The sequence below is a fragment of the Pristis pectinata genome, chromosome 32, assembly GCF_009764475.1.
Source record: "Pristis pectinata isolate sPriPec2 chromosome 32, sPriPec2.1.pri, whole genome shotgun sequence".
Lineage (NCBI taxonomy): Eukaryota > Metazoa > Chordata > Chondrichthyes > Rhinopristiformes > Pristidae > Pristis > Pristis pectinata.
In genome coordinates, this window is record NC_067436.1 from 1,047,696 (window position 1) to 1,069,576 (window position 21,881).

At 44.1% G+C, this 21,881-nt stretch overlaps 1 protein-coding gene across 3 annotated transcripts in view; it reads right to left on the reverse strand.

The window, feature by feature from the left end:
• lactb (lactamase, beta) overlaps positions 1-21,881 on the reverse strand; it is a 62,702-nt gene that overhangs the window by 17,004 nt on the left and 23,817 nt on the right. For all 3 annotated transcript variants that reach the window (XM_052042651.1, XM_052042647.1, XM_052042650.1), the window contains exon 3: positions 17,973-18,163. In XM_052042651.1, coding sequence (XP_051898611.1) covers positions 17,973-18,163 — 191 coding nt within the window. The remainder of the gene's footprint in view (positions 1-17,972; positions 18,164-21,881) is intronic.

Below are 21,881 nucleotides of genomic sequence, written 5' to 3' on the forward strand. Positions count from 1 at the left end.
CATAGCCCTCCATTTCTTTATCATTCATGTGTCTATCTAAGAGTCTCTTAAATGTCCCTAATGTATCTGCCCCCACAACCCCTGCCGGCAGTGCGTTCCACACACCCACCACTCTCTGTGTAAAAAACTTACCCCTGACATCCCCCTTATACCTTCCTCCAATCACCTTAAAATTATGTCCCCTCATGTTAGCCATTGTCGCCCTAGGAAAAAGTCTCTGACTGTCCACTTGATCTACGCCTCTTATCATCTTGTACACCTCTATCAAGTCACCTCTCATCCTCCTCCTCTCCAAAGAGAAAAGCCCTAGCTCGCTCAACCTATCCTCATAAGACATGCTCTCCAATCCAGGCAACATCCTGGTAAATCTACTCTGCACCCTCTCTAAAGCTTCCACTTCCTTTCTATAATGAGGAGACCAAAACCGAACACAATACTCCAAGTGTCGTCTGACCAGAGTTCTACAGAGCTGCAACATCGCCTTGCGGCTCCTGTATTCAATACCCTAACTAATGAAGGCCAACACTCCATATACCTTCTTAACAACCCTATCAACCTGCACGGCAACCTTGAGGGATCTATGGACGTGGACCCCAAGATCCCTCCGTTCCTCCACACTGCTAACAGTCCTGCCATTAACCTTGTATTCTGCCTTTGAATTCGATCTCCTGAAGTGTATCACTTCACACTTATCTGGGTTGAACTCCATCTGCAACTTCTTAGCCCAGCTCTGCATTCTATCAATAGCTACAGCAACCTTCTACACTATCCACAACACCACCAACCTTTGTATCATCAGCAAACTTACTAACTCACCCTTCCACATCCTCATCCAAGTCAATTTATAAAAATCACAAAGAGCAGGGGTCCCAGAACAGATCCCTGTGGAACACCACTGGTCACCAGGCAGAATACATTCCATCTACCACCACCCTTCTATGGGCGAGCCAATTCTGAATTCACACAGTCAAGTTTCCCTGGATCCCATGCCTCCTGACTTTCTGAATAAGCCTTCCATGAGGAACCTTATCAAACGCCTTACTAAAATCCATGTACACCACATCCACTGCTCTACCTTCATCGATGTGCTTTGTCACATCCACAAAGAATTCAATAAGGCTCGTGAGGCACGACCTGCCCCTCACAAAGCCATGCTGACTGTCCTTAATCAGCCTATGCTTCTCTAAATGCCCATAAATCCTGACTCTAAGAATCTTCTTCAGCAATTTGCCCACCACTGAAGTAAGACCCATTGGTCTGTAATTCCCAGGGTTATCCTTACTTCCTTTCTTAAACAAAGGAACAACATTTGCCACCTTCCAATCATCCGACACTACTTCTGTGGACAGTGAAGATGCAAAAATCGTCGTCAAAGGCGCAGCAATCTCTTCCCTAGCTTCCAATAATAACCTTGGATATATCCCGTCTGGCCCTGGTGACTTATCTATCCTAATGTCTTTCAATAGTTCCAGCACATCCTCTTTCCTCACATCGACATGCCCGAGCATATCAGTCTGTCATACGCCATCCTCACCAACGTCAAGGTCTCTCTCTCTGGTGAATACCGAAGCAAAGTATTCATTAAGAACCTCCCCTACCTCTTCTGACTCCAGGCACATGTTTCCTCTTTTATCCCTGATCGGTCCTACCCTCACTCTAGTCATCCTCCTATTCTTCACATACGTGTAGAACACCTTGGGATTTTCCTTGATCCTACTGGCCAAGGACTTCTCATGCCCCCTTCTAGCTCTCCTAAGTCCATTCTTAAGGTCCCTCCTGGCTACCTTGTAACTCTCCAGAGCCCTGTCTGATCCATGCTTTCTAAGCCTTAGGTAAGCTTCTTTCTTCCTCTTGACAAGATATTCTACATCTCATGTCAACCACAGTTCCTTCACTCTACCATCCTTACCCTGCCTCAATGGAACAAACTTATGCATAGCCCCATGCAAGTATTTCTTAAACAACGTCCAAATTTCTGCCGTGCACTTCCCCAAGATCATATGTTCCCAATTTACGCTCCCAAGTTCCTGCCTAGTAGCATCATAATTCCCCCTCCCCCAGTTAGACTTTCCCATATCATCTGCTCCTATCCCTCTCCAAGGCTGTGGTAAAGGTCAAGGAGTTATGGTCACTGTCTCCAAAATGCTCTCCCACCAAGAGATCTGAAACCTGATCAGGCTCATTGCCTAGTACCAGGTCCAGTACGGCCTCTCCTCTAGTCAGCCTGTCAACATACTGTGTCAGGAACCCTTCCTGGACACACGGAACAAACTCTGTCCCATATATCCCTTCACACTAAGGAGGTGCCAATCAATATTTGGGAAGTTGAAAACACCCATGACAACAACCCTGTTATTTTTGCACCTCTCCAAACTCTGCCTCCCGATCTGCTCCTCAGCATCTCTGCTGCTACTGGGAGGTCTGTAGAACACTCCCAATAGAACACTCCCTTTCTGTTTCTGACTTCCACCCACACTGACTCAGTGGACGATCCCTCCAGGACATCCTCCCTTTCTACAGCTGTGACACTGTCCCTGATCAGCAAAGCCACTCCCCCACCTCTTTTACCTCCGTCCCTGTCCCTTTTGAAACATCTAAACCCGGAATATCCAGCAGCCATTCCTGCCCTTGCGACAGCCAAGTCTCTGTAATGGCCACCACGTCATTGTTCCATGTACTTACCCACACTCTAAGTTCATCAGCCTTGTCCCTGATACTTCTCGCATTAAAGTAGACACACTTCAGCCCAGCCAACTGACTGCAATTTTGCCCTTTCAACTGCTTATCCTTCCTCACAGTCTTTCTACACTCTGCCATCGACTTGTACAGTGAATGAACCAACCTCTGACCTATCACTCTGGTTCCCATCCCCCTACCAAACTAGTTTAAACCCACCCCAACAGTTTTAGCTAACCTGCCCACAAGAATATTGGTCCCCCTCCAGTTCAGGTGTAAACCGTCCCTTTTGTATAGGTCGTACCTTCCCCAGAAGAGATCCCAATGATCAATAAATCTGAAACCCAGCCCCCTGCACCAATTTTTCAGCCACACATTCATCTGCCAAATCATCCTATTCTTACCCTCACTGGCACGTGGCACAGGCAGCAATCCAGAGCTTACTACCCTAGAGGTCTCTCTTTTCAGCTTCCTACCTAACTCCCTATATTCCCTCTTCAGGACATCATCTCTTTTCCTACCTATGTCATTGGTACCAATATATACCACAACCCCTGGCTGTTCACCGTCCCCCTTCAGAATGCTGTGGACCCGATCTGAGACGTCCCTGACCCTGGCACTGGGGAGGCAACATACCATCTGGGAGTCTTTCACATCCACAGAATCTCCTGTCTGCCCCCCTTACTATGGAATCCCCTATCACTACCGCTCTCCTCTTCTCCCCCCTTCCCTTCTGCACCACACGACCAGGCTCAGTGCCAGAGACCTAGTCACTGCGGCTTTCTTCTGGTAGGCCATCCCCCCCAACAGTATCCAAAGTGGTATACCTGTTATTGAGGGGAACGGCCACAGGAGTACTCTGCTCTATCTGCCTATTCTCCATCCTTCTCCTGATAGTCACCCCGCTACCTGCCTCCTGCAGCCTCGGAGTGACTGCCTCCCTGTAGCTCTTGTCTATGTACTCCTCGGTATCCTGTATGAGCCAAAGGTCATCCAGCTGCAGCTCCAGTTCCCTAACACGGTCTGTAAGGGGCTGCACTGGATGCACCTCGTGCAGATGTAGTTATCAGGGAGACTGGATGTCTCCCAGAACTCCCACATCTCACAAGCTGAACACACCACTGACCCTGGAGCCATTCTTACTACTCTGCACTACTGAGAACACCAAATCAAAGACATAAAGAAACTTACCGGAGACTTACCTTCGCCTCTTCTCACCAAAGCCTCTTGAACCGAAGCCTCAGCTCCCCACTCTAACGCTGGCCCACTCACACAATGGTTACTCCCCAAATGGCCCTTCCACATAAATCTGCCTTACCTTTATTTGCTGCTTTTGATAAGCCAATCAGCAGGTAACAATTTGCAAATGTGCCTCGTTTAGACTCTTGCAAGGTGAAACTCACCAGCTCAGGCAGAGACTCACCTCTTTTCAAGCGTCCTGCTCAAAATCTCACTCCAACTCCTTATAGAAACATATAAAATTATGAAAGGGATAGGTAAGATAGTGGCAGGAAGGTTGTTTCCACTCATAGGTGATACTAGAACTGGGGACGTAGCTTTAAGATTCGGGGGAATAGATTTAGGACAGAGTATGAGGAGAAACTGCTTTTCCCAGAGAGTGGTGAATCTATGGAATTCTCTGCCCAGGGAAGCAGTGGAGACTACCTCATTAAATATATTTAAGACAAAGTTAGATTTTTGCACAGTAGGCAAATTAAGGGTAATGGGGAAAAGGCAGGTAGATGGATCTGAGTCCACGGACATATCAGCCATGATCTTATTGAAAGGCGGAGCAGCTCGACGAGCCAGATGGCCTCCTCCTGCTCCTATTCCTTATGTTCTCATGTAGTTGCACTGCCATTCCCTTAAATTCTCCCACCTCTGTAATATAAAGGGATCTGCATTTGCCCTTACCAGTCTTTTCATCTTTACATTCCAATGGATGCCTTTATGGCCCATTTTTATGTTTTTTGCCAGTTTACATTTTTAATTTTCTAATTTGTCTTTATCTTGTCTTCTGTTTAATTAATTTATTGGTTCCCTTTCACTGCGTTCTAAAGTGCTCCCAGTCTGGCTACAATACAAGCCTTTTATTTACTGTTATCTTTCTCCCATCAGCCATGGATGGACCACTTTTCCTTTTTGGCTTTTGTGCCTTAAAGATTTTTTTTTGCAAACAATACATTATTTCCATAAATGCTAGTTCAATGCATTTTTCAAATCAACCACACTCAATTCTCCTCTCATACCTTCATAGTTTCCTTTGTGCCTAGTTTAGGATTGAACTAAATTACTTTCAAGTTCATTGCAAATTTCTGGTCACTTTTCCCTTTATAACAATATTATCAATTGACCCTTTCTCATTGCACAAAATGAGAACCAAATTATACTTCCCCTCACCTGGTTCCTCAATATATAGATGGAGAAAACCATCTTGTACATGTCCCACAAATCATTGTGCATCTTATTACTGTTGAAAGTATCCTGACTGCTTGCATCATGGTCTGGCATGGCAACTTGAATGCGCCGGAATATAAGAAGCTGCGGAGAGTAGTGGACTCTACCCAATACATCACGGGCACATCCCTCCCCACCATTGGTAGTATCTACAGGAGGCGCTCTTCGAGAAGGCGACATCCATCATCAAAGATCCCCACCATCCCACCTTCTCGCAGCTACCATCGGGCAGGAGGTACAGAAGCCTGAAGTCCCACACCACCAGGTTCAGGAACAGCTACTTCCCTTCAACAATTTCTTAAGCCAACTGGCAAAACCCTAACCTCTACTGTTCAGCACCACTTTGAACTAAAAAGGACTTTGCTTTTTTGTTCTAATTGTGTTTTCTTGTAAAAAAAAATTGTGCATAAATTTTGTCTAATTTATGTTGTTCTTGTGAATGTTGCTTATATGATGCTATGTGCCTGTGTGTGCCTGTGATGCTGCTATGCTTTTCATTGCACCTGTGCACACATGTATTTGTGCATTCGACAATAAACTCAACTTTGACTTTGATATGACTTGTCCGATCTTTGTGCAAAGATGCTATGTGTTCCTTTTCATTTCCTGATTTACGCCATGCCCAATATTATAACTACAATGTGATGCCTATAAATCATTTCTGTTTTCTGCCCTTTACTATTTCTTAGCTGGACTCAAATTAATTGCCTACTCATTTCCTGCAATTACCTTATTAGAGCTGCAGTCTATGACTCTGGTTTGATTTAGAGTCATAGAGATATACAGCACATAAACAGGCCCTTCGGCCCAACTGGTGCATGCCGAACTAGTCCCATTTGAAAGTGTTTGGTGCATATCCCTCTAAACCTTTCCTATCCATGCACCTGTCCAACTGTCTTTTAAAAGTTGTTATTGTACCTGCCTCAACCACTTCCTTATACTCAGTGCCCTGACTGATGAAGGCTAGCATGCCAAAAGTCTTCTTCACCATCCTGTCTACCTGAAACTCCACTTTCAGGGAACCACGTACTCCAAGGTCCCTCTGTTCTACGACATTCCCCAGGACTCTGCCGTTCACCGTGGAAGTCCTACGTGGATTTGATTTTCCAAAATGCAACACCTTGCACTTATCTGAATTAAACTCCATTTGCCATTCCTCGGTGCACTTACTCAGCTGATCAAGATCCCCCTGTAATTTTTGATAACCTTTTTCACTGTCCACTATACCACCTATTTTAGTGTCATCTGCAAGCTTACTAACCATGCTTTGTACATTCTCATCCAAATCATTGATATAGATGACAAACAATTGCCCAGCACTGACCCGAGGCACACCACTAGTCACGGATCTCGAGTCCAAGAAACAACCTTCCACCATCACCCTCTGTTTTCTACCATCAAGCCAATTGTGTAGCCAATTAGGCACCTCTCCTTGGATTCCATGCGATCTAACCTTCCAGAGCAGCCTACCACGTAGAACTTTATCAAAGGCCTTAATGAAGTCTGTATAAACTACGTCTACTGCCCTGCCCTCATCAACTTACTTGGTCACATCATCAAAGACTCAATCTATAAGTTCATAAGACATGATCTTCCATGCACAAAGCAATGCTGACTACCCCCAATCAACCCATGTCTTTCCAGATCTATGTATCTTATCCCTCAGAATCCTCTCCAGTAACTTACCGACCATAGATGTTAGACCTACTGGTCTATGTTTGCTGCCCTTCTTAAATAAAGGCACAACATTTGCTACCCTCCAGCTACTGGTACTTCACCCATAGCTAACGATGATGCAAATATCTCAGCCAGGGCTCCCACAATTTCTTCTCTAGCCTCCCACAGTGCTCTTGGAAATACCTGGTCAAACCCTGGAGATTTGTCTACCTTCATACCTTTTAAGACATCTAGCACCTCTTCTACTGTAATGCGGACTATCTCCAAGACCTCCCCATTTACCTTTTCTAGTTCCAAAGTCTTCATATCTTTTTCCACAGTAAAAACAGAGGAGAAATATTCATTAAGGACCTTGCCTACCTCCTGCGGCTCCACACAAAGATGTCCCCTTTGGTCTCTGAGGCACCCTATTCTCTCTCTAGTTACTCTTTTTCCCTCAACATACTTATAAATCTCTTTGGATTTTCCTTAATCTTTTCTGCCAAAGTTATCTCGTGCTGCCTTTTTGCCCTCCTGATTTTCTTCTTGAGTACACTCCTGTATCCCCTATACTCCTTCGGGGATTCGCTTGATCCCAGCTGTCTGCACCTGACCCAGGGCACCTTCCTTTTCCTGGCCAGGGCCTCAATATCCCTCATCATCCAGGGCTCCCTACTTCTACCAGCCTTGCCCTCCACTCTAACAGGAACATCCTGAGAGCTCAAGATCTCACCTTTAAAAGCCTCCGACTTGCCTTCCCGAGGAAACTTTCCTGAATGCACCTAGAAAATTCCACCACATCTAAGCCCTTAACAGTATGGCAGTCCCAGTCTGTGTTAAGAAAGTTAAACCACACCCCCCCCCACCCCCCGACTATGACAACCCTATTATTCTTGCAACTCTCCACAATGTTCCTGCATTTTTGTTCCTCTAATTCCCTCTAATCGATTCCTTAATACTTTTCAAGTCCACATGACTAGTGACCTGCTTGGGCTTAGCCCAAATGGGCCGCATGTTTTATATGGAATGAGCTGCCAGAGAAAGTGGTTGAGGCAGGTACAATAGAATCAAAGTCAGGTTTATTATCACGGAAATATGTCGTGAAATTTGTTGTTTTGTGGCAGCAGTACAAGATATAAAGACACAAAAATTACTATAAGTTACAGAAATAAGTAAATAGTGCAAAAAAGGAATAACGTGGTAGTGCTCATGGACTGTTCAGAAATCTGATGGCAGAGGGGAAGAAGCTGTTCCTGAAATGTTGAGTGTAGGTCTTCAGGCTCCTGTACCTCCTCCCCGATGGTAGTAACATGAAGAGGGCATGTACCGGGTAGTAAGGGTCCTTAATGATGGATATTGCCTTCTTGAGGCAGCGCCTCTTAAAGATGTCCTTGATGGCGGGGAGGGTTGTGCCTATGATGGAGCTGGCTGAGTCTACAACCCTCTGCAGCCTCTTTCAATCCTGCACAATGGAGCATCCATAACAGGTGGTGTCGCAACCAGTCAGAATGCTCTCCACTGTACATTTATAGAGTACACTGTACACTGTACTTTGGAGACATACCAAATCTCCTCAAACCACTAATGAAGTAGTGCTGCTAGCATGCCTTCTTCGTGATGGCATCAATGTGTTGGGCCCAAGATAGATCCTCCGACATGCTGATGCCCAGGAACTTGAAGCTGCTCACCCTTTCCACTGTTGACCCCTCAATGAGGACTGGTGTGTGTCCTCCCGACTTCCCCTTCCTGAAGTCCATAATTAATTCCTTGGCCTTGCTGACACTGAGTACAAGGTTATTGTTGTGACACCACTCAACCAGCCGATCTATCTCACTCCTGTACACCTCCTCGTCACCGAGATTCTACCAACAACAGTGGTGTCATTGGTAAATTTATAGATGGTGTTTGAGCTGTGCCCAGCCACAGTCATGAGTGTAAACAGAGTAGAGCAGTGGGCTAAGCACATATCCTTGAGGTGTGCCTGCATTGACTGTCAGCGAGGAGATGTTACTACCAATCCGCACTGACTGTGGTCTCCCGATAAGGAAGTCGAGGATCCAGTTGCAGAGGGAGGTACAGAGGCCCAGGTTTTGAAGCTTGTTAATTAGTTCTGAGGGGACGATGGTGTTCAATGCTGAGCTGTAATCGATAAACAGCAGCCTGATGTATGTTTTGCTATTGTCCAGGTGCTCCAAAGCAGTGTGGAGAGCCAGTGAGCTTGTGTTGTAGACCTGTTGTGGTGGTAGGCAAATTGCAGCAGGTCCAGGTCCTTGCTCAGGCAGGAGTCAATTCTAGCAACCTCTCAAAGCACTTCATCACAGTAGATGTGAGTGCTACCAGGCGACAGTCATTGAGTCAGCTCACCCTGCTCTTCTTGGGCATTGGTATGATTGATGCTCTTTTGAAGCAGGTGGGAACCTCTGACTGCAGCAGTGAGAGGTTGAAGATGTCCTTGAACACTCCAGCCAGTTGGTCAGCACAGGCTTTCAGTACCGGCCAGGTACACCGTCGGGATCTGACACCTTGCACGGGTTCACCCTCTTGAAGGATGTACTGAAGGTCACAGTGTCATCAGATGCTGTGGGGATTCGCACAGGTGCAGTGTTATTCCCCCTTTCAAAGTGTGCATAAAAGGTGTTGAGCTCATCATGGAGTGAAGTATTACTGTCATTTATGCTGTTAAGTTTTGAAGTAATGGCCTGCAAACCCTGCCACAGCTGTTGTGCGTCCGATTGTGTCTCTAACTTCACATGGAATTGCCTTTTCGCTCTCACGATGGCCTTCCATAGATTGTACCTAGACTTCTTGTAGAGTTCTGGATCGCCGGTCTTGAACGTCACAGACCTTGCCCTCAGCAGACTTTGAATCTTCTGGTACATCCAGTGCTTCTGGTTTGGGAAAGCTCGGTATGTCCAATAGTATCATTTAAGAAGCACTTGGATAGGTACACGGAGGGGAGGGGCCTGGAGGGATATGGGCTGAACACAGGAAATTGGGACTAGCTAGGTGGACAATGTGGTTGGCGTTGACCCGTTGAGCTGAAGGGCCTGTATCCGTGCTGTATTGCTCTATGACTCTAACCAGTGCATCCTAAACATTAGTGGCTCCTGGATACTTTCATTACCTAATGCATAATCCACTCAAACACTAAGTCGCTCAATTCAAGAAACTCAACCAATCTATGCCCATGATCACTGGTGGCATGCTCCTGGCCATAACCACAATAGGCAAATATTGCTTCCTCCTAGTCATGTATTAAATGTCATATCACATGGTATACTCAGGTCATTAAGATACCATAACCTTCATATATACAAAATAAGGGATGACATCAAGGTAGATTTTATAATCTATTCTCTTTGACCTGGGTGTGATTATGCTTAGAGGCACGACCAGGCCTAACCATTACAAATACCCTTCACCGGTTCATTGGTGACAGGCAACAATCACTGTCCTGATCCTCTTCTGATGTTGAATATAAAATATGACCAGATTGAGTTCAGCTTCACTACTTGCTGTGGTGTTACTTGTGATCTCTGGGATGCTAATCCAGTACCAAAACAATTAACTAAAAGTTTGCTCTTTTATGTAGGAAAGACACATCAAATTTGATACCATTATGAAAGGCAAGTGAAAATGTGGTCAGAAAAACCGGTTTTTAGGCAGGATTTAGGAGAGAGAGGTAGAGAGGTGGGTCGTATCAGCTGACTGTCATTGATGAAGTCATTAAAATCCGAATTTGTAAAAGCACAGGCTTGGAGAACAGCAAAGATTGGGACAGACAAGTCCGAGGATGGATTAGAAAATAAGTTTATGAAATGTAAGTTTAAAACATGGTCATTGGGATCCAATGTAGGTAAATTAGCGGGGGCATGAGCAAAGAGGACGATATAAGTTAGAATGCAGGCAGCAGAGATGCCAAGCTTTAACTGAGCTAAAGTTGATGCACATGGTGTAAATCTGGCGAATTAATCACTCTTACTGTGAGAATCAAATGACCCTCATACCATGAAGGAATCACAGGCTTTCCAACTGTAGTGCTTGGACTATAAGGATTAAATATTTCAGATTACTGCATTAGCTGTTTTATATACATGTTATTTTCGTTACTATATTTATATGATGCAGGGGATCCCTGGAATTTGCCAATATTTTTAGCACTGGGAAAGTACAAGCATTTTCAAAGCCTTCAGCCAACAAGTATTTTTAGGGGTGCCTTGGCAAATTTAACAGTATTCATGCTGGGTCTTTGGGAATATGTCAGTATTTGTAAGGAATTCCCAGATTGCATCAATGTTTGCCAGTGTATGCAGGCAGGTCATTTGGTCCAAAACCTATGGTGTTGTTTATTCTCCAAAAGAACTTCCACCCATCTCAAATAAAGGCACATATCAAGTCTCTCCATCAATATTCTCAGCTTCAACAGCATCACATACCAACAAACTCTACCTTCCCAGCACTCTTTCTTCATTTGATTTATTGCTACCATATTCCTGACTCCATTCTAACACCAACTTTAAAAATCTTTTCTAGCTTCTGTGCCATTATCCTGATATACACAACTAAATTGCATCAAATATTCAAGAAATGAATAGAGTACTTGTTTGTACTCTTTATAGCCTTATCAGCTTGCTTAGTAGGCATACAACTGGTGTCACATGATTTCTTTTTAACTATGTGCAGCCCACCAGTCTGATTCCAATTCATAGCTGTCAATATAAATTCGATTGGGCCCTTGCTGTGAAAGTGGGTGTGAGGGGGCACTGAAGCCACTGGGCATTTACTCCTTTAAGAACTATACCATGTAACCCAATGCTCTCTGCGCATTTCGCTACATTATTAATGCAGAATGGACTGGAACTGGTTTGTCTTTCTAACAGTAAAGGAAAGAAGTGCTCTCTCTCTCTCTTTTTTGTTTAATAGAGCAACTTGTTAGTTATCTTGGAAAGTGATATTGCTACATGGTGTCAGATATGTTGGTTGATAAAACTGTAAAATTTAGACACCAAACCCAGACACAAATACTGAACACAAGGTGGGATTCCCCCCACCCCCAATTAAGATAATATTCCTGATGTAGGGTCTCAACCCGAAATGTTGACCATCCATTACCCCCCATAGATGCACTGAGCTCCTCCAGCATTTTGGGTGTTGCTCCAGATTCCAGCATCTGCAGTCTCTCGCGTCCTTATATTTAGACATGCACTGACGACAAGTAAGATACAACCCTTGCAGGAATGGAGTCTGAACCAGGCAAATAAGCTATCTAATGAATTGTGATGGGAAAATAAAACCAGATAAACCAGAACAGACAAACAACAGATGTTACTATAATCACAGTAATCACAAAGGGATATGACTATACTGAACCATAGTCAAATGAACCCTGGAGATGAACTGGTTGGCCCCAAGGGCCTTTATCCATGCTGTATTGCTCTACTACATTGATACTTTGCAACCCACCCAGAAATGACCCACAGATACTGAACGGCTCATTTTGATGCACTCTTTTACTACAACGGAGGACTGACAGGAGGACAAGGTTCCAAGAATATTCTCAGCCTCAGCAATGGTGGGGCCCAGAATGTGAGTGCTAAAGATATGACTGAATCATTCATTGCCATACTCAGACCAGAAAGGGATGATTAATCCTGGCTTCTTCCTGAGATCTCCACCATCACAAAAATCTGTTTTTGGCCAATTTAGTTCACCCTGTGTGATATCAAAAAACAGCTGAGAGCACTGCATACAGAAGGGCTGTGGAACTAGACAACTTCTGATTGTAGTACTGATGACCTGCCATCCAGAACTAGCTGCACCCTCATTCAAGCTGTTACAGCGGAGTTACAGCACTGTTGTTGGTGGTCAGTCAATGCAGCTTCAAGACATCACTGCAGGAGTTCCACAGGACAATGTCCTAAGCTGCTTCATCAGTCACCTTTCTTCCATAATAAGAAGCAGGGACATTGCTGCATAATGTTTAATTCCATTTAAAATTCTTCAGCAATATAGCAATCCACGCCTGCAGGCAGCAAAACCTTGACAATATTCAGGCATAGGCTAACAAGTTTCACATTTCATTTATGTCATAAAATTACCAGACAATTACCATCTCCAACAGGAGAGAGTCTGACCATCAACTCTTCACATTTAATTGCCTTCATTGAGTCTCCCCCAAATCAACAATCTGGGGTCACCACTAATCAAAAACTCAAATGTGGCTACAAGAGCAAACAGAAGCTGCTGGGTATCAATGGTGAGCAACTCACCACATTTCCACCATTTACAAGGCAAAATTTAGGTGTGTGGTGGAAAACCCTCCACTTGCCTGCTCGACTACAGGTCCAGAAACACTTATCCAGGACAAAGCAGCCCACTTCATTGGCACCCCATTCACTTCTCTAAACATCCATGTTCTCCACCACCAGTGCACAGTAGCTATACTGTGTACCATCTACAAAATGCTCACAGTAAGATATCTTTATTAGTCACATGTACATCGAATCACACAGTGGAATGCATCTTTGCGTAGTGTGTTCTGGGGGCAGCCCGCAAGTGTCACCATGCTTCCGGTGCCAACATAGCATGCCCACAGCTCCTAACCGGTACGTCTTTGGAATGTGGGAGGAAACCAGAGCACCCAGAGGAAACCCACGCAGACATGGGGAGAACGTACAAACTCCTTACAGACAGCAGCCGGTATTGAACCTGGGTCGCTGGCGCTGTAAGTAGCTTTACGCTAACTGCTACACGACTGTGCCTACACTACCCACACTACTCCAAGACCAGCTCTACCTTTAAGTAGGTAATTCTAGCATCTGCATGCTTCACTCTAAACTATATATCCTTCTGACACTTAAACATGAAGGCACCATTGCTGTTCTAAGCCCTGGAACTCCCATCCCAAAGAGCACAGTGAGAGCACCCTCACAGAAGCAGTTCAAGACAGCAGCTAACTTCATAAGGATGATTAGAGATGCAATTGAGATCCCAAAAAATGAATAAATTAAAAAAATCAGAGATCAAATTTGTTTGAGTTGTTTGTAAAACCCAAGAGTCTTGCTGTGGGAACGCCAACCATTTGGAGGGGAACATTTGGTGTTGCCATATCCTTCTGGAAGATAGAGGTTGCTAGAGGTGCTTTTGGAGTAGCCTAGACAGTTACTGCTGTGCATTTTGTTGTCCAGAAACATGCATCCAGATTTGCAAACCACCAGAGCTTTGAATTGTTACTGTTAAAAATGCATGGTGAAATATGAGACCAAATTTCAGATCAGGAAAAATACAGCCAAGGTAACTTAGATGTTGCATTGTCATCACTAAGATTTGCAAGTGTGAAGGAGGGATATCCTGTGCAGAGGAAAAATTGTGTGATGTGCATTTGAAAAGTCATTTCTACAAGCAGTGTACAAGAGGATGACATCACAAGCTGATGACATGGACAAGATGAGCCAAGTACACAGACAGCATTAAAGTCAGAGTTCCGATGAAAGATCATCGCCCTGACTATTTCTCTCTCCACAGATGCTGCCTGACCTGCTGAGTCTTTCCAGCATTCTCTGCTTTTAACATGATACAGTGGCATGCAAAAGTTTGGGCACTCTTGGTCAAAACTTCTGTTACTGTGAATAGCTAAGCGAGTAAAAAATGACCAGATTTCCAAAAGGCATAAAGCTAAAGATGACACATTTCTTTAATATTTTAAGCAAGATTACGTTTTTATTTCCATCTTTTACAGTTTCAAAATAACAAAAAAGGAAAATGGCCCAAAGCAAAAGTTTGGGCACCCTGCATGATCAGTACTTAGTAACACCCCCTCCGGCAAGTATCACAGCTTGTAAACGCTTTCTGTAGCCAGCTAAGAGTCTTTCAGTTCTTGTTTGGGGGAATTTTCCCCATTATTCCCTGCAAAAGGATTCTAGTTCTGTGAGATTCTTGGGCCGTCTTGCAAGCACTGCTCTTTTGAGGTCTATCCACAGATTTTCGATGATGTCTAGGTCGGGGGACTGCGAGGGCCATGGCAAAACCTTCAGCTTGTGCCTCTTGAGGTAGTCCATTGTGGATTTTGAGGTGTGTTTAGGATCGTTATCCTGTAGTAGAAGCCATCCTCTTTTCATCTTCAGCTTTTTTTTTTACAGACAGTGTGATGTTTGCTTCCAGAATTTGCTGGTATTTAATTGAATTCATTCTTCCCTCTACCAGTGAAATGTTCCCCGTGCCACTGGCTGCAACACAAGCCCAAAGCATGACCGATCCACCCCCATGCTTAACAGTTGGAGGGGTGTTCTTTTCATGAAATTTTGCACCCTTTTTTCTCCAAACATACCTTTGCTCATTGCGGCCAAAAAGTTCTATTTTAACTCCATCCATCCACAGGACTTGTTTCCAAAATGCATCAGGCTTGTTTAGATGTTCCTTTGCAAACTTCTGACGCTGAATTTTGTGGTGAGGATGCAGGAAAGGTTTTCTTCTGATGACTCTTCCATGAAGGTCATATTTGTGCAGGTGTCGCTGCACAGTAGAACAGTGCACCACCACTCCAGAGTCTGCTAAATCTTACTGAAGGTCTTTTGCAGTCAAATGGGGGTTTTGATTTGCCTTTCTAGCAATCCTACGAGCAGTTCTCTTGGAAAGTTTTCTTGGTCTTCCACACCTCAACTTGACCTCCACTATTCCTGTTAACTGCTATTTCTTAATTACATCATGAACTGAGGAAACAACTACCTGAAAATGCTTTGCTATCTTCTTATAGCCTTCTCCTGCTTTGTGGGCATCATTTATGTTAATTTTCAGAGTGCTAGGCAGCTGCTTAGAGGAGCCCATGGCTGCTGATTGTTGGAACAAGGTTTGAGGAGCCAGGGTATTTATAAAGCTTTGAAATTTGCATCACCTGGCCTTTCCTATGACTGTGAACAAGCCATAGCCCTAACAAGCTAATGAAGGTCTGAGACCTTGGTAAAAGTTATCTGAGAGCTCAAATCTCTTGGGGTGCCCAAACTTTTGCATGGTGCTCCTTTCCTTTTTTCCCTCTAAAATTGTACAAAGCAAAAGTACACTAACCTTGCTTAAAATGTTGAAAAGGATGTTTCATCTTTAACTTTATGACTTTTGGAGATCAGTTCATCTTCTACTCACTTAACTATTCACAGTAACGGAAATCTTGACCAGGGGTGCCCAACCTTTTGCATGCCACTGTATATCTGATATCGAAAGAGGTTAATTCTGTACAATGATGTAACAAGTTATAGAGCATGGAAACTGGGCTTTCAGCCTAACAAGTCCATGTTGATCATCAAACATCCATAAACACCCATTAATACCAATCCAATTTTATTCTCCCACATTCCCATCAACTCCCCTTAGATTCTACTCCTCACCCAAACACTACAGGCAATTTATAGTGGCCAATGAGCCTACCATCCCGCACATCTTTGGAATGTGAAAGGAAGCTGGAGCCCTGACCAGGAGGAAATCCATGCAGTCACAGGAAGAATGTGTAAAATCCACACAAACACCAGAGGTCAAGATCAAACCAGGATCACTGGAGATGTGGGGCCAGCAGCAATATAGTCTACACCTGCAACAATTCAGCTTGATTCTGGAGCAATGAATAATGCCCACCCAAAGCAAACCATCAATCTCGAGACAGTGCAATTAAAACTAAGCAGATGTATAACACTGAGGCGAGCTAGGGAATGCTCCTTGAATGTGGTAAATCCAGCTCGCTTCAGTGTTAAACGTCAAAAGGAAAGTTCAGCACACTTCAGTGTTAGTCTTCATAAGAGCTAGGATGTGGATTTGATTGTAGTGGCCCAGACAGATGCAACACCCATAGCTGGAAGGAGTGCAGTCCAGCAGATGGGATTGATAAGGCACACCATAACATAATCCAAAGTCAAGTTCACTACTACAACAGAAAACAGTGCCACGGAGACTCAGGGACGGGGCAAGGATGAAGCCCACATCAGAAAGACACCACTGCATTGTGGAAGGCAGTGATGACTCGACAAATATACACTTCATATCATGCAAGGTCATGATGGACATCACATATTGGAGGAACAGAGAACCACTTAAGAGGCTTGTTTGGCAGAAGATACCAGAGAGTGTACCACTGGCCAAGTAAAATGGCCATCACAGCTCAGCAACAGACCAGGGAGAACCAAAACCAGCTGGAACCAGATTTGGAAGGACAGTTCATTGACCCAAATATCTGAAGTCTATGTATTGAAATAAAGGGACAAAATAATAGTTATTTTGGATGTGTTATTTCTTCTGACTTTCATCATAATTAACTTGATGTATCATATACTGTATTACATTCCATTAGGAATGTACCATGTGAACAAGTACCCTCTGTGTATACAATGTTACATATAGCACTGGCTACAATGGATTTGCCTGTCTGGGAGTAGGCACACAATAAAGAAATGGGTTATGAAAAACATTGACTCAAAATCAAAACATAAGTATTATATCAATAGCATTACTCCATAATATGAGAAGGGACCTGAGGGGGTCCTTCTTCACGCAGAGAATGCCGAGTACCTGATATACACTTCCTGGGCAATTAAGAAGCACTGAGGCAAGCATTGAATTGCCCAGCATTGAAGGCTGCAAGTCAAATGCTGGAAGATGGGATTAATATGGATGGGTGCCCACTGGCTGGCATGGATATGGTGGGCCAAATGGTCTGTTTCCCTGCTGTATGACCCTCTGAAGGATATCACAGGATTGGAGCAATCCACTTTTTTTCCCATCTGTCAGAGGCTTTCCCTCAGGAATGAATTGAGATATCCATAAGCAAGGACAAGTCCCTTTTACATAATTTGGGAAAGACTTCCAAATCTCTAACATCCTATTAATGATTGAGAATGACTTGGGAGCTGAACCAAATAACTGTGTACACTTCATGTCCTGACTTCCCTCTAAGACACATCCTTCCAATTCCATGCCAAGATCTGTAGGTGATTGAAGGAAAAGGGAATAGAGATTTGAGGTTTGCTGCTTGAAAGGAAGATAACTCAGTTGAGTTAGACTTAATGCCACATATTTCCATGGTACATGTGAAGCAAAACAAGGCAACAATCAGAAGCTGAAAGATTTTCAAAGTGATACAAAACATATAATGGAATTAACAAACAACTGACAAATAAGAGTGAGGATTTCTGAAACATTCTTACTTTCTCTCCTTCATACTCCTTTTCTGGAAATTCTGGCACATATTTCTGCACAGGAGCATCAAAATCCAACTTTCCATTCTCCCACAGCTTGGCAATGGCAGTCATGGTCAGGGGTTTGCTGATACTGGCGATTCGCATCACTGTATCTGGTTTACACAACACTCGGTTTTCCACATCTGCGTACCCCAGTCCTTGAAGCAAGTCAGAACGATAAATGGAAGCTTGCTCAGAAATACAGCAAATCAAAAGCTTAAGCAACATCAAGGCTTAGACTGATGAGGCAACATACAGGTGACCCCGACATTATTGGGTTGGCGGGGGGGGGGGGGGGGGCCTGCATTCCTAAAAAACGGTCTGTATCGCAATTTTCCATAACGTGAAGCCATATCATCTGTGCACGCATCAAGAAACACGAGTTGAAAAAAAAATACATTTTAATTTGATTTATTTACTTAATTTTCACACAAGTTCTGTGAGAATGAATTTTATTCTGTATCTCAAATTTTTGGGTAGTGATTGTGAATTCTGTAGGGGCAAACTCCTGTTACCTGAATAGCTGTACCACAGAGGTCACCTGTACTTAATACACAAATCGCAGGCAAAGAACACCTCCAGCAAGAGTGAACTTAATCACCTCCCCTTGACATTCAACAATATTATAATTGCCAAATACACCAATGGCACCACTTTGGAAAGCACCAGAAGGTTAATGGCAACCAGCCACATAAATATTTAGCTACATTAGTCAGTCATTTTTCAATGTCTGATTCACCTCCCAGCTCCCCAAAGATTGTCACAGCTGCAAAGTACATCAGGAGTTCTTTTTAATAAAAACAGAAAATTCCGGAAAAACTCAGCAGGTTAGGCAACACAATGTGGAATAGGAACAGTTAACATTTCAAGTCAAAAACCCTTCATCAGAACTGAGAAAGTAAGTTAGTCTAAGCAGTAGAGAAGGTGGGGGAGAGCAGTGGGTGGAACATTGGTAATGTGGGTTATACAGTGAAATGAGAAGCCACTGAATAGACAGTTCAGCTGCTTTACCTGTCTAATATGTTGCTAATGTTGTGAAGTCTGGGTGCTGTTGTACAGTTGTGCCCAGCAGACCAGAATATACAAATTAAAGAGAAAACAGAAGAGGGGAATAGGAGTCCTGGTCATAGAGAGAAGGAAAGTGGAATTTATCTGAAGCGGGAGAACTCAATACTGTGAATCCAGTTCCACCCTGCAACGTGCCCAGACTGAAAATGAGGGGTTGTTCCTCAAATTTCTGTTGGGTCTCATTGTGATAATACAGGACACCACAGACAGAGAGGGCAGAGTGGGAGTGGGGTGGTGAATTAAAGTGGGAGGCAACTGGAAACTCAGGGTTAATCCTATTGACTGAGAAAGGCGGTCATCCAACCTGTGCGTGGTTTCTCCAATGTAGAGGTCACATTGTGAGAACTGAATGCAGTACACTGGAGTGGATCCTGCCTTACCTGGAAAGACTGTTTGGGTCTCCGGAAGGAGGGGAGCGCTGATAGGACAGGTATTGCACCTCCTGCAGTTGCACAGGGAAGTGCCATTTGATGGGGGTGGTGTCAGAAGAGCAGGCCAGAGAGTCACAAAGGGAGTGCTCCCTTTGAAATGCTGAAAAGGGAGGGGAGGGGAATAGTGTTTGGCGGTGGAATCTTGGCAGAGGTTGTGAGAGATAATCCATTAAATGCAGAGACTGATGCGGTGGAAGGTGAGGAACAGCGGAATGTGGTTCTTGTTCTGTCTAGGAGAAGGAGTGAGATCGAGGTGCAGGAAGTAGATGAGATGCAGTCCTGGGCTCTGTTCACCATGGTAGAGGGGAAGCCATGGTTAAGGAAGAAGAAAGACATTCACATGGTCCATCTCTGACTCTTCCATTCCCTTTCTTGATCTCTCCATTTCCATTTCAGGGGATTAACCAGGAACATCCACTGCAAACCCATAGATTCCACAGCCACCTTGATTATACTTCCTCACAGTCTGCCTGGTGTAGGTATTCTATTCCACTCTCTCAGTTCCTCTGTCTCTGTCGCCTTCGCTCTGATGATGAGATATATTCCATATAGGTGCTTCTGAAATCTCTGAAGACATTCCAGAGGTGGTCCACGAAATTAAGCGGTGTTATTGATAGTGAAGAAGGTTATCGTAGATTACAGGGGATCTTGATCATTTAGGGAAGTGGGCCGAGGAGTGGCAAATGGATTTCAATGCAGATAAGTGTGAGGTGATGCATTTGGAAAGTCAAACTAGTGTAGGACTTACATTATGAATGGTAGGGCCCTAGGGAGTGTAATGGAACGGAGGCACCTCGAAGTATGAGTGCATAGTTTGTTGAAATTGGCATCACAGGTAGACAGGGTGGTGAAAAAGGCTAGGTCTTGATTCCTTGAAATGCAAGAGAATGAAGGGCGAGCTTATAGAGCTGTTTAAAATTATGAGAGGCAGAGATAAAGTGGACGGTATGTTTTTACCCCAGGGTAGGGGAGTCTAAAACTAGGGGGTGTAGGTTTAGGGTGAGAGGGGAAAGATTTAAAAGAGACCCGAGGGACAACTTTTTCCACACAGAGTATGGTCAGTATATGGAACAAGCTACCAGAGGAAGTGGGTGAGGCAGGTACAATATTACATTTAAGAAGCACTTGGACAGGTACATGGAAGAGCGAGGCTTGAAGGGGTACGGAGCATACAGAGGAAATTAGGACTAGCTGAGTGGGCACCATGGTCGGCATGGACTGTTTGGGCCGAAGGGCCTGTGTCCATGCTGTATTGCTCTATGACTGCCATTTCAGTGGAAGAACATTTTGGGAACATTGATCACAACTCCTTAGGTTTTATGATAGTTATGAATAAGGATAATTCTGGACATTGCGGGAAAGTACGAAATTGGGGAAGGCAAATTATGACAGGACTGGAACATAGAACAATACCGCATAGGAACAGGGACTTCAGCTTGCGATGTTATGCCAAACTACTTAAACAAGTGATTAAAAGCCTAACTAAACTAATCCCTTCTGCCTACACAATGTGCATATCCTTCAATTTTTTGCACATTCATATGACTAAGAGCCTTAAACACCTCTATTGTATTGGCCTCTACTACCACCCCTGGCAGCGTATTCCAGGCACCTATCACCCTCTGTGTAAAAATTTTGCCCCACACATCTCCTTTGAACTTACCCCGTCTCACCTTAAATGCATGCCGTCTGGTGTTATGCATATCGACCCTGGGGAAAAAGATACCAGCTGTCTAATCTATCTATGCCCCTCATAATCTTATAAACTTCTATCAGGTCTCCCCTCAGCCTCTGCTGCTCCAGAGAAAACAACCCAAGTTTTTCCAACCTCCCATCATAGCAAATGCCCTCTAATCCAGGCAGCATCCTAGTAAACCTCTTCTGCACCCTCTCCAAAGCCTCCACACCCTTCCTATACTGGGGGCGACCGGAATTAAATGCAATACTCCAGATGCGGCCTAACTACAGTTTTACAAATCACAAGAATAACTTCCCGAGTCTTGAACTCAATGCCTCAACTACTAAAGGCAAGCATGCCACACGCCTTCTTTACCACCCTATCAACCTGTGCAGCCACTTTCAGGGAGCTATAGACTTGAACCCCAAGATCCCTCTGCACATCAACACTGTTAAGGGTCTTGCCATTAACTGTGTATTGTCCCTTACATTTGATCTCCCAAAGTGCAACATCTTACATTTGGCTGGATTAAACTCTTATCTGCCATTTCTCCACCCATATCTGCAATTGATCTATATCCCACTGTATCCTTTGGCAACCTTCTACATCATCCAAAACACCACCAATCTCTGCATCATCTGCGATCTTACTAATCCACCCATCAACATTTTCATCAAGGTCTTTTACGTACATCACAAA